General features: G+C 38.9%; 1 protein-coding gene across 5 annotated transcripts in view; it reads right to left on the reverse strand.

The window, feature by feature from the left end:
* The window catches only part of Ralgapb (Ral GTPase activating protein non-catalytic subunit beta), a 93,855-nt gene that overhangs the window by 74,405 nt on the left and 5,823 nt on the right, over positions 1-13,627 (reverse strand). For 4 of the 5 annotated variants that reach the window (XM_057780423.1, XM_057780422.1, XM_057780421.1 and 1 more), the window contains exons 2-3: positions 6,852-7,067; positions 3,082-3,284 (exon numbers count right to left, since the gene is read on the reverse strand). In XM_057780423.1, coding sequence (XP_057636406.1) covers positions 3,082-3,284; positions 6,852-7,037 — 389 coding nt within the window. In that variant the 5' untranslated portion in view covers positions 7,038-7,067. Of the gene's footprint in view, positions 1-3,081; positions 3,285-6,851; positions 7,068-8,525; positions 8,554-13,627 lie in introns of those variants that run through there. The other variant, XM_057780420.1, reaches the window with a different exon arrangement.

Here is a 13,627-nt window from a genome sequence, read left to right on the forward strand (position 1 = left end):
GCACACACACTCCTGAGGAACAAATAGTAAAAAAAATTATAGTCATACTTTTCAAGAGGGAAAAGTAAAAAAAAAAAAAGCACAATTTATCCAAATGCCATTACTGTTTTTCAGCAATACAAACTCAGAATTAAAAGATGGTAAAGCAAAAGAGATGAGAGAGACATAGGGACTAACTTTCAAACAGGATCATTTCTACACACAGTGAAAAATACTGTAAATCAATCTTCTGATGGGATGTCAAAAAAAGATCTATATCATTTTAGAAGAGCCTGTTTAGCTGCAAATAAACATTTCCTGTTGTTTCCATTTAAGGTCAACGAATACAAGCAACAAATATTTAATCCGTATCTAAACCCAGTACTGCATTATACTTAGTGTAGATGCCCCCCAAATACAGAAGGCCAGCTGAGTTCCTGTCTTCAAGTTGGTTAGATGGAAAACAAAACAAGTTAAAGGATATGGAACAAAACAATGAGCGATAAGAGAGTAAGATGGGAAATACCAAGCGAATTCCAAGGAGGTGTGACCACAGAGGGGTTGTGTGATCTTGTAAGGATTCTAAGACAGAACTGACTGGAAACCACGAAGAGTGAGTCAGACAAGCAATAGACAAGGGAAAAAGAAAATGACAGGAGGACGGGTGAAGACAGGAAAGAGCTTTGAGGGCACTTAGGGGAATGTTTACAATCTGACTACAGAGTAGGACTCATACAAAATCAGCTGTGGCTAGTCTAGTTAGGACCAGAAGGCCCTAGATGGCACTTTGTACGGGGGAGTTTATATCTGACCCACAGAACAGAGTTCTAACAGACTTCTCTTTTTCAATTTGGATTTTCTAAAACAAAAACTTCCTTCTAAATTTACAAAGCCAAAAAAATTAAATTTAAAGAGCTGGTTTTTGAGTAATTCAAAGTCCTTCAGACAGATTGAAAGCTCTAGCAAAAACTTTTCCAAAAGGAGATGAGCCCCACAGCCTCTTTGACAAGCACAAAACAGCCGAAAACACTCTCATGAACTGGTGGGAAACTACTGCTTTTATTTCATTATTATTATTATTTTTTACACACATATTTCTGTATTTCTCAAAGATCTGCCATAGGTTATTCACATTTCTCGGTGACACTAAAGATGGAACTCACAGCTCTTGGGTATGCAGGTAAATAGTCTGACTGAGCTGTAGCTTTAGCCTCAGAATGTAATATTCTTTTGTTAGTTTGTTTTTGCTTTTTAAGACAGGTCTCTCTATGTAGCCCTGGCAATCCTGGAACTCACTCTACAGAACAGGCTTGCCTCCAACTCACAGAGATCCACTTGATTCTGCCTTATGAATTTTGGGATTAAATGCAGGAGTCACCATACAGGGTTGGAATGTAACATTCTTAACAATTAGGAAAAAAATCAAGTAAGATAAATAATTTGCATTTTGGCATTTAACACCTTTGCCTCAGAAGATGGAGAAGAAATTAATAACAAATTTTAAGGGTAATCTTTTAGTTTATCATAAATATCTGTAACTTCCAGTTTGCTAACCAGATGTTAGGGCACACAGGTTTAATCCCAGCACTTGGGAGATGTAGGCCTGTAGTCTCTATGAGTCCAAAGTCAGCTTGACCTACTTAGTGAGTTTCAGGACAAGGATATACAGTAAAACTTAATCTCAAAAAAATATCCAACTTCTTTATTTCTTTTTTTCTTTTTAGTTAGCTCACTTCTTTAAAGGAGATTTTAAACTTTATTTCAAACTTTTAATTTCAAAATTTTACACTTGTATATATGTGGGGTGGGGGTGGATATTTATATGCATGTCACTCATGTGAAAGTCGGGGGACAACTGGCAGCAGTCAGTTTTCTCCTTCTTCCAAGTAGACTCCAAGAATTGAACTCAGGTCACCAGGCTTGGTGACAAGCATCTTTACCCACTGACCTATTTCATCAGTCTTTTTTGGTTTCTTTAAGACAGTATCCCATGATGTGGTTCAGGTTGGTGTTCAACTACTTCTGCAGACAAGGCTATCTTCAACTCCTGATCTTGACTCCACCTCTAAAGTGCTGGGATTATAGGCATGAGCCACCATGCCTGGCCTGTTTGCTTAATTCTATGCTTTCATACACTACAGGGTTATTTAAGGGAAGAACAGTTGCTTCAGTTGTATGTGGAGACAAGAATTATGATATAACAAAAATATGCATAAGTTGGGTGTATTTTTTTTAAAGATTGATTGATTGATTGATTGATTGATTGATTGATTATGTAGACAACATTCTGCCTCCATGTATGCCCACACACTAGAAGAGGGCACCAGATCTCATTACAGATGGTTGTGAGCCACCATGTGGTTGCTGGGAATTGAACTCACGACCTCTGGAAGAGCAGCCAGTGCTCTTAACCACTGAGCCATGTCTCCAGCCCCAGTTGGGTGTATTTTTAAAAATATTTAATTGGTGTGCATGTGTGTGCATATATACCATGAAGTACACGTGAAGGTCAGAAGACATCCATAAGTGTCCTTCTCTCCTTCCACCATATGGGTCCCAGAGATCAAACTCTGATCACTGGGCTTAGTGGCCAGCATCTTTAACCTTAACCACTGAGTCATCACACGAGTCCCCCCACAACCCAAAAAAGAAAAGTTTAACAAGGGACAGAAATATGTCACCATCACCATATTTTAATATCCAACATCTAGAGTTCACTAACAAGGCCAAAAATTATTTAAAATAAAAATACATTTATTAAAAATTGTGGTAAATCCAAGAGTGGTAGAACACACCTGTAATCTCAGTACTCAAAAGACTAAGACAGGAGGATTATAAATTTGGCTCAATATGGACTACATAGAAAGTTCAAGACGAGTCTGGGCTACACAATGAGACGTCATCTCAAAAAAAAAAAAAAAAAGCAAAAACCTCCTGTGAAACATTATGTAACCCTATCTACTTTAGTCATATTAATCAAATCCATAAGTGAATGAGTAAAGTTCAAAGGACGAACAATAAAATCAACATCTATATTTAATAAAGTAACATTTACAAATACTTTATTATTATCTTAGTAATGACCATATAGGTATAACTTACCTTGGTACAAAAAGGTTTTGTAGGTGCTTTAATATACTTTGAACATATAGATTAGGCTCTTTACTAACTGGTAATGGAATAGAATCTTTAGGCAATACCAAAGCCATAATCCAATCTGTATATACATCAACACAATATTTTACAGTCTCTCCATCCAATGGAAGGGTCAGTCCATAGCAAATTACTTCCATAGTCCATTTTACCTAAGCAAAAGAAAACATTCACAAAGATTATAGATCTTTATATGTACTTCACTAGATTAGTTTAAAATATAATATCTCCTAGTACTCAGATGCTTTAAGTTGAAAATACAGTCATCTCAACAAATACATCAAATTTATTCTAGACACATACTTTCTATGTATTAGACATATTCATGTTACACTTTTCAAGCAAATTTCAGGAGAAAGTAAATTCATTATTTTTAAATATTAAGCCTATACATGCTTTTACCCTTTTGATATCATTACCATTCACTCTGTGAAATGATCTTTTCAATTTTCTACAGATACTAGAAATAGAAAAATAGAAAATGTAGGATTTGCTCAATTTGCATATGTAAATATGTGTCATTTAAGAAATCAAATATATAAATTCAATTACATTTCATCCTCAGATTATGCAATAGGAACAAATGACAAGAAGGAAGATGAATCATTCAACTTATTATACAACTTGTTTTCTCTGTCAAAAAAACACTAAAATGGGGCTGGAGAGATGGCTCAGAAGTTAAGAGCATTGCCTGCTCTTCCAAAGGTCCTGAGTTCAATTCCCAGCAACCACATGGTGGCTCACAACCATCTGTAATGGGGTCTGGGGCATTCTTCCGGCCTGTAGGCATACACACAGACAGAATATTGTATATATAATAAATAAATAAATATTTTTTTTTAAAAAAAACACTAAAATGGACAGGTAAGCACACACACAGGTAAAGAGGGATTTAATGGGTAAGGTCTTAACCAGGCATCTAGCTGTACGTACTTAAACTGACCACCTGAAACACTTACTTGTTTGTGCTGTGAACAATAAGATGCTAAGAGAAAGAAAAAAATCTCCCAATTTGGAAAAGAAAATGAAACTATATTCTTAGATACCAAAGCCTAGAAAATTTAAGTGAATTACAGACAAAAATCTGGGACAAATACTAAGTAGATGATCAGTAAACACTTAACAAAAAGGATGCATGATCACTGAGAACCAGCCTGCTCAAAATGACCACATCAACCCAGACAAACTTCTTTGAAGAGAGCAACAACTACACAGTCTTCGCAGTTAAAAACAGTATCTTCATAAATGTCACCACAATAACCTTGGCGTAACAGGGTAAACGGACCTCATTTCATACATCAAAAAAATAAAATTTAGGATGTTTAAATAATTGAGCACACCACTGGTTTACAAATAATGAAGCTGAAGACAAACCTTATCTTCAATAAGAAACATAAACCTAGTTTTCAAACCACCAGTTTCGAAGTGTTTCACCAATCCACTAGCGAGTGTTTCTGGAATAGGGGTATCCTATGGGTTATAGAATGGCCATACTTATAAGAAATCAAAATACTATACAAGACAGTATCAGGATAGTGGTTCTGAAATTTTGGGGGGAAATGAGGCCACTAGCTTACCAAAGGCCATACCAAGTTCCAGTTGTGGTTGCTGTGTGGGGAACCAGAAGTGTGAGCCTTTTCTACTTTGTCTGAAGGTCAAGGAGTTTGAGCTTATTTTTACTTTCAAAGTTGTTGACAACAGGTGTGGCTACAAAACAAGATATCCTGACCCAGGGTGTGGTTACTTGTGTTTTGGACGTTAAGATGGCTCATACAAATGGATCTGTTCCACCCTGACCAAAGGTCAGAGAATTCAAGCACACTCCTGTGCTCCTTCATTTAAAATAGGAGGCTTGACAGAGGGAGTGGCCACTTACAGGGTACTTGGTCTAGAGTATATCCTACCCAAACACCAAATGCTTTACTCAGGAAATAATGGCTTGATGTCTCAAGTATTGAAACAAATAACTGTTCTGGTTGTCTTTTGTGTCATGTTAAAGCAGTCTTTTGCCTTCTCTCCCCCTTTTGTATTGGGGTATAAAAGCATATGAAAATTAAACTCAGAACTGTCCTATTCAGTACTATCCTATGTCTCTGTTCCTCCTACCTAATATTTCTAATCCTCATGCCCCTACCCTGGAATGTACAATCCCACCGTGGCCGGACCACAACAAAAGTCACCCCAAAAGGTGGTTTATGACACTGCTGCTGTTTTGTGGTGCTAGGGATTAAACCCAGGGTCCAAAGTACAGTAGGGAAGCACTCTACTCCTGAGCTACACCACCAGCCTATCTTGTCAAAATTCTTATTTAGGTGGTTGATGCTGCATGGGAGGCAGAGGCAAATGGATCTCTGCAAGTCAAGTCCAGTCTGGTCTACAATGTGAATTCTAGGCTAGCCAAGAACATACAGTGAAACCTTGTCACAAAAAAAGGGCGAGGGGAGGGGTCATGAGAACAGACCAAAAAAGTCTATATAAGCTCTGCATAATCCTTCTTAGGACCGAGTTCTAAACTTTCAAAAATCACACCATTCTCAGGGTTCCTTTTGAACTTCCCACTGAGGTTTAATGTCATCTTAGTGCCTTGACCCCATGAACAGAAAACTATCTCCCTGACAAGTTATCCCAAGATCCCTTTGGACAGCAAGTTTAGGAATAGCAATTCCAAACCCAGTTCCAACCACCTGGTTTTCTGCAGCACTTGAACCCTGAAGTCAGGCTAAAACAGTCAGAGTGAGGGACACAGGAGAGCTCAAGCTCAGAACATATGTGTAGCCAGAAAATCTGACCTAAGTGAGGCTTTCAGTCAGTGGCTACTTAAAAACAGAGAGGGGAACTATGCTGGCTAGTTTTATATCAACTTGACACAAGCTATAGTGTGTCATATTCACGGAGGGAACCTTGGTTGAGAAATGTTTCCATAAGTCTGGGCTGTAAACAAGTCTGTGGAACATTTTCTTAATTTGTGATTGATGGGAGAGGGCCCACCTCTTAGGCTGGTGGTTCCAGGTTCTATAAAAAAGTATGCTGAGTAAGCGATGATGAGCAAGCCAGTAAGCAGCATTCCTCCAGGTTCCTGCCCTGTTTGAGTTCCAGCCTTGGTTTTCCTCAATGGACTGTGGCTCTGGATATGCAGGCCAAAGAAACTCTTTCTTCTTCAAGTTGCTTTTGGTCATGTGTTTCATTACAACAAGAATATCCCTAACTAGGACAGGAACTTCCAAACAGAAACAAAAATCTGAAGACTGACCCTAGGGCTTAAGAGTCTGACACATGACTCTCTGTCTTGACCACTTAGCTCAAATGGAGAACTACGCGTGGCCAGTGTGAAGCATCAGCAGCAAAAAGGTAAAACCCCTTCTTTATATCTCTCCCATAGGCCCCAAGTCCCAGCATGCAACTCAAACGAGATAAAAACTAGAACTCACTACATCAGGCAGCAATCCATTAAAAAGTCAGCATTGTAATAGTGCATACTGCTCCTGCAGAAGACCCAAGTTTGATACCCATCAACCAGGCCCTATGCTCACAACTGCCCCTAACTCCAGCTGCAAAAGGATCCAACAACACTAACTTCCACAGGCACAGACTTACATACGTATACAAAATTAACAATAATAAAACCATTGCTAACTATTTTTAAAAGGTCAACACTAAATAAAATTTTTAATGAACAATTCATATTTTCACACAATAGAATGAAATAAAGAAACACTTACTTCTTTGTCAGTTTTTAACAAACTCTCACTACCAGCCACTGAAGAGGTACCTAATGCCTGCCCAAGAGGACGGACCACTGCATTCGCCACCTCTCGCCCAACACTCTCTGGATAGCTGTGTAGCACACTGGTATGGCCTTGATCATTCTGAATCACCAAATGCAGTGACCGCCACTCAGAGTACATTGTGCCGCTAAAGTACTATCCAAATGGCACCTGAAAAGACAAAATGGACATGCATGTCAAATTATGCTTATTGCTAATATAAAAAAAGTTAAAAAATTATGCAAGGCACATAATAAAATGGGCTGCAACACATTAATTCTAAAAAACAAGTTGTTTTGGAAAAATAAAAAAATGTATCTAGAGAGGCTGAAGAGATGGCTCAGAGGTTAGGAGTGCTATGTACTCTTCCAGAGAACCTGAGTTCAATTTGCAGCACCTGCATCAGTGGTTCCCTTCCCATAGCTTCAGTTCAAGGAATCCAATGCCCTCTTCTGGTCTCTTCAAGCACCTGCATTCCCTTGTATATACCCCCACACAGATACACACAAGCACAAAGAAGTAATTATAAATATAAATAAATTGTAAAGCATTATCTAAATGTTTTGAGCTATTGTGAGGTCAGGTGACAAGATGGACCCTGAGAGGTAGTTGAATGAGCACCCAGACAACAGAGCTCCTCCGCTTCTGAGTGAATTCAAGGCCAGCCTAGGCAGTTTAGAAATACCTGTCTAAAAAACATCAAGTAAAAGGAGAGATTGAGAATATACACCAGTGACAGAATACTGCCTCAAATGCTAATGCCCTAGATTCAAAACATTAGTATTAGAAAGAAAAACAACACAAAAAGTCCTCAAAAGCCCTGAAGCAAGGCTGAGGAAGAGGCCACTGTGCAAAGAAATGCAGAGATCCAGAACCCCCATAACCAAGGACTTCTCCCCTTCAACAGTCCTAAAACAGAAAACAAATGGGAGATGGAGTGCCCTAAGGGGCTAAGGGAGGTTTATGAGTACACACGGAGTTATGCTCATCTGGAATTTACCTCTAGGAATAATGCAAGAAAGATTGTCTTTCAGATATGCAGTTGGGTGTGATATCATCCTTGGTGTCACCCATGCCCTCTGCCTCTTACAATCTTCCCACCTCCTCTTCTGCAGAGCTCCTTGAGCCTTGAGGGGAGGGGTTTGATGAAGACATCCCATTTTGAACTGAGTAGTCCAAAGACTCACTCTCTACACATTGTGCAGTTGTGGGTCTCTTATCTCCAGCAGACAGCTAGTAAAGGAAGAATCCGTTTTCTCCAATGCAGTCTCACTGGGTATACAAACTACCCATGTCCAATGTAAAAACAAAGCCAATGTTTGTGTGAACTGTTTTTGTCTCATATTGCTCTGTCTGGGTTTTTTTTAATCTTACTGGTCTTTTGCTTGTATAATACAATTTTGGATTTTGTGTTTTTATGGGTTTCATTTGTCTGTCTGTGTGTTTCTTATTTTCTCATTTTGTTCTGAGGTTTGTTGTTTTTTTTTTTTAATTCTGGTTTGTCCCCACCTCCACCCATTTTTTGTTTGTTTGTTTTGTTTTGCTTTTCAAGACTGGGTCTCTCTGTGTAGCTCTGACTGTCCCCAGAAACCCATAGACCAGGCTGCCCTTGAACTCACACAGACCCACCTGCCTCTGCCTCCCCAGAGATGATTAAAGGCACGTGCTGCTACCGCCTGGCTTGTTTCCCTTTTTTATTTGCCTGTTTTCTAAAGAGAGAGAAAAAAAAAGGTGCAGAGTTGGATGGGTTGGAAGACAAGGAGGATCTGGGAGGAGATGTTGGAGGGGAAAACATGATCAGAATATAGTGTATGAATTTTCAATAAAAAATACATTCTTATTTCATTAAATTGAACTAACTTTTTTTGTCATGTACTATGCTAAAGACATGTTTTAATTTCAGTAGCTTTACAGGGTAAATTGCAAAGAAAATATCCCCATCATTCATTTTAAAAATTTTATTGGCTATTCTAGGCATTTGTCCTTTTATGTAAAATGTATGGGTTTTTTTCTAATTAAAAAAAGAGTATGACTAAAACTTGCTAGAAATCTAATTGAAATTGCCTACACACTATGCTGGGGATCAAACTCAGAACTTTGCACATGTTAGACAAATCTTCTACCACTGAGCCACAACTTGAAATTGCTCATATCATTTTGTTTACTAGTGTCCCACAATCCCTGCCTCCATGCTGTAGCTTCAAGGGACTACTGATCACTGCCTGAGCCCACCAATTCTACCATACTCTGTAGAACTGTTTTTTCGCTACTTCTAATGACTGACAATTTTGACCCACCTTATGAAATTTCATCCTTCAAAGTCCAGCTCAGATACCATCCTTTTGCTAAAACTTTTACTCCTAAAACCAGCTTCTAGCCATTCTGAGTGCCTATTAGTCTGTTTATAGAGCTTCACATTCAATTACTGTGTATAGGTTCTCCACCAAGACAACTTCAGTCTTCAGTAAAAACCTCAACTCCTAACATACAATGGATATTAGGTATTTGAGAATGTCAAGGTTTGCTTTACTAGTGGGGAAAGAAAGAAGTCAGTAAGTACTCCATCTATTTTACTAAAGTATGTCCAAAGATTTTTTTTTTAATTTTCACTTATTTATATTTCATGTTTGAGTGCTCTGTATGTATACCTGCATTCCAGAAGGCATCAGATCCTATTATAGATGGCTGTGAGCAACCATGTGGCTGCTGGGAATTGAACTCAGTACTTCTGGAAGGGCAGCCAGTGCTCTTAACCACTGAGCCATCTCTCTAGTCCCCAAAAATTTTATACTATCATATATAAGAGTAAAAATGTTTGCAAGCTAAGTTACTAGTAAAACTATGTCAGTCTCCAATATAAAAAAATAGTTAAAATTTAAATTATTATTATAAATTATTATTAGAGGGAACAAAATTTTAAGAAGGCAACTTTTTATTTTTTTAAAAAGTTACACTTGTTATCAAATCCCACATACAAATAAGAATTATCATGTAGGGGCTGGAGAGATGGCTCAGTGGTTAAGAGCATTGCCTGCTCTTCCAAAGGTCCTGAGTTCAATTCCCAGCAACCAAATGGTGGCTCACAATCATCTGAAATGAGATCTGATGCCCTCTTCTGGCCTGCAGACAGACACACAGACAGAATATTGTATACATCATAAATAAATAAAATATTTAAAAAAAAAGAATTATCATGTATACTTTGGCTGAAAAATGCAGTACCCTGAGCTTTAACTTTAAAAATTATGATTCAGTAGGTTTTAGGCTAGAGCATGGGGACTTATTATTATTATTACTGATTTTTATTTTACATGCATGGTTGTTTTGCCTACATGTCTGACTGTGCACCTAGTGCATGCAATACCTTTAGAGGTCAAATGGGGGTATCAGGTTCTCTGGAGCTGGAATTACAAATGGTTACTAGCAATTATGTGGTGTTAGGAACTGAACCCAGGTCCTCTACAAAAGAAACAAGTGCTCTTAACCTGAGCCATCTCTCTCATCCCTAAAAAGTTACTTGCCCCCTGTGTCTGAGCACCCTTTGTAAGTCCCAATCTTTGGAGGCCCCCATCCCTGTGACCGCCAAACCTTGACTCCTCCCCAGAGGAGGGTCAAGACAGCCCACCAAAATCTTGACCACTCCCCAATCTATTTAAACTGCTCCCTGGGAAAGTCTCCTGGTGGTGTGTGTCTGTCCCTGTGGTCCCTTCCCAGTTCCCCCTCGGGGCCACCCAAGAGGACAGGAATTCCATTAAACCAGGGTATTTTTTAATTTGGCTTGTTGTGATTTGGCTTGATTGGTATTTTTGCATCAGCAGAGAGCTCGTGTTAGGAAAATTCCTAACACCCTTATCTGTAAAAAGGAATATTCTCCCACGAGGGAGAATAGCCTGTTTCACTGATGTTATAAGAATTAAAGAATCATATACATGTTATACTTGGGACTTGCCCTAGGTAATAGTTGTTATCATAATATGATAGCTATTCAGTGGAGAATGCTACATATTATGATAACAACTAGGCAAACATGTATAACTCCAGATTAGAAATTTGAAGGATAAATGAAGGTAGTACTATTAGTACAATTTGATGCAATAAATTTATACTAATATTCATGTCAGAGAATTGATAAAAATGTCAGCATCCTGATTACTTGTGACCATTCAGTCATTGGAAATCACCAAGCTACTAACCATCTATTACATACAATGAACAGTGTTAACACCATTGAAATGACTAAGAGATGTGGTTCCTGTTTTCAATTAGGTTACAGTTTAGCACACAATAACTATGATGCAAATTGGACATTTAGGATGATAAATGCAAAAATTATAAGCAACTACAGAAATTCAGGGGAAAGATTACTTTTAATTCAAGAGTGAATGAAAACAGGGTAGGTTCGGGGTAAAAGGAGGCTATGGAGCATATAAATTGGACACTGGTTATAAGAAAACTGGGTGGATATGAATGAGGGTAAGAAAGGGCAACCATAAAAAAAGACATAAAAACAGGAAGCAGAGGATAATGGTAGACACCTGTAATTTCAACACTAGACAGGCCAAGGCAAAGATTGCAAGTTCAAAGCTATCACAGGCTACACAGTAAGATCCTTCTGTTAAAAACAAAAAGTAAACAGATCTGGAGAAGTGGCTTAACAGTTAAAAACAGAGGGCATGAGTTCAAACCCCAACACCCGTATCAGGCAGGTCACAATTGCCTGTACCTCAAGTTCCAAGAATATGATACGCTTTCTTGCCCTCCCTGGGTACCTGCATACCTATGGCATATACATATACAGAAAGACACAGACCAGATACACAAACAGAGACTCTCATACAAACGCGCATGCACACACACACAGAGACACACACAGAGACACACACTTTTCTAATGTTTTAAAACAAATTTACATCAGGGACAAGATGCGCAGAGTGAAAGGGGTTCTGTTGTAGAAGGTAACAGGATTTTTTGTTTTTGTTTTTGAGACAGGGTTTCTCTGTGTATCCCTGGCTGTCCTTGAAAACTCACTCTGTAGTGAGTAATAGCCTCAAACTCAAACTGCCTCTGCCTCATGAGTACTAAGATTAAAGGTAAAACCTGCGAGGATTTTTTTTTTTTTTTTTTAATGACCGACATGGTGGTGCATGCCTTTAATCTCAGCAGTAGGGAGGGGGAGACCGGACCATCTTTGTAAGTTCAGGCCAGCCTGGTCTACACAATGAGTTCCAATCTTGAAGTGAGACCTTGCCTCAAAAAAATTTTTTAAAGGAAGCAATGCTTAATTTTGAAGGACTTTGAAAGCCAGGATTAGAGATTTATAATTAAGTAAAAACTGGAGGTAAGGCCTGTGCGATGACTCAGCAAGGCACTTCCTATGAAGACTGAGAAGTTCAATACACAAGATCCACACAGTGAAAGGAAAGAACAGACTCCTGCAAATTGTCCTCTAACTAAATAGGCACAATGGCACACACTCACTCAATTAAACACAAAAGACTGGGGTCAAACTATGTCCACATGAACTAAAACTTTCCAACAAGAGAAAAGCGCAAGCACATCCAACCGCAGACATGGGATGCAGACAACCCAGAAGCCAGCCTCCAAGGAAGATATTCCCTCATGGCCCAATTCATCAACCTCTTCTGCAAGCACACCACCAGTCAGCCATTCATGTAGTGTTCTAGAACAACTCTACAAACCTGTCAGAACCATGGGATGTATACAAGGACCAAACAGTCATCTAGGAAGCAGTCAATGAATCTACTTGCTGAATACCAATATAGTGATATTCCAGGGGTTCGGAGTGTGTGTTCAAGCCTGTCATGTCCCTTTACACAGAATTAGACATGATTAGAGTGTACAACTATGGGGAGTTATACTGGTGGACTAAAGGGCATCAAGTGGCCCAAAAGTCTACAACCTGCTCCCTTCTCAAACTCCCTCCTATCCAGTTAAGTTTACTTAACCACAGGAATGATGCAACAGGACCTGAACTTCCACAAAGCAATTTGATGGAAATGTCCAAGATAGGAAGGAGATGAGCAAACTCCAATGTCACTAATGCACTGGACAAGACAGTCAGTCACTGTAGCTTATGAGAGAATGAACGTAACTGAAGGCAGATGACAAGTCTCCTCCTATAGGCTATCTGCTATCAACTTCAGCTGCTAGCAGAGCTGTCTCCACCTTCAGTGCTGTAGAAGCAAACACTATGGGAAGAAGATAAAGTGCACTTTCGGACCCTTAGCTTCCTTCTCAACTCCACATGGACCCTTTTCCAAGTATCTTCTCTGAAAGTTGTCATCGTATGACTCTGTGCTGCTTCCCAGCTTACAGCTTATAAACACTCCACAGTAACAATGTAAGTCCAGTCTAAATGACAATAACCAAAACAATCAATACAGTGGTGATCCACAAAGACCACAAGCTAATATTAGTCACACCAGCTGACTTAAGCAATAGTCACCACATGTACCTATACAGCAACACAGTGAGTACCACAATAATAAACTATTCCCAAGGGGCTTCAAGTCAAACTATAAAGACCAATTGTTTCAGCTGGAGAGATGGCTCAGAGGTTAAGAGCATTGCCTGCTCTTCCAAAGGTCCTGAGTTCAATTCCCAGCAATCACATGGTTGCCAACCATCTGTAATGGGGTCTGGTGCCCTCTTCTGGCTTGCAGGCATACACACAGACAGAATATTGTATACATAATAAATAAATAAATAAA

The sequence above is a fragment of the Chionomys nivalis genome, chromosome 9 (assembly GCF_950005125.1).
Source record: "Chionomys nivalis chromosome 9, mChiNiv1.1, whole genome shotgun sequence".
Classification (NCBI taxonomy): Eukaryota; Metazoa; Chordata; class Mammalia; order Rodentia; family Cricetidae; genus Chionomys; species Chionomys nivalis.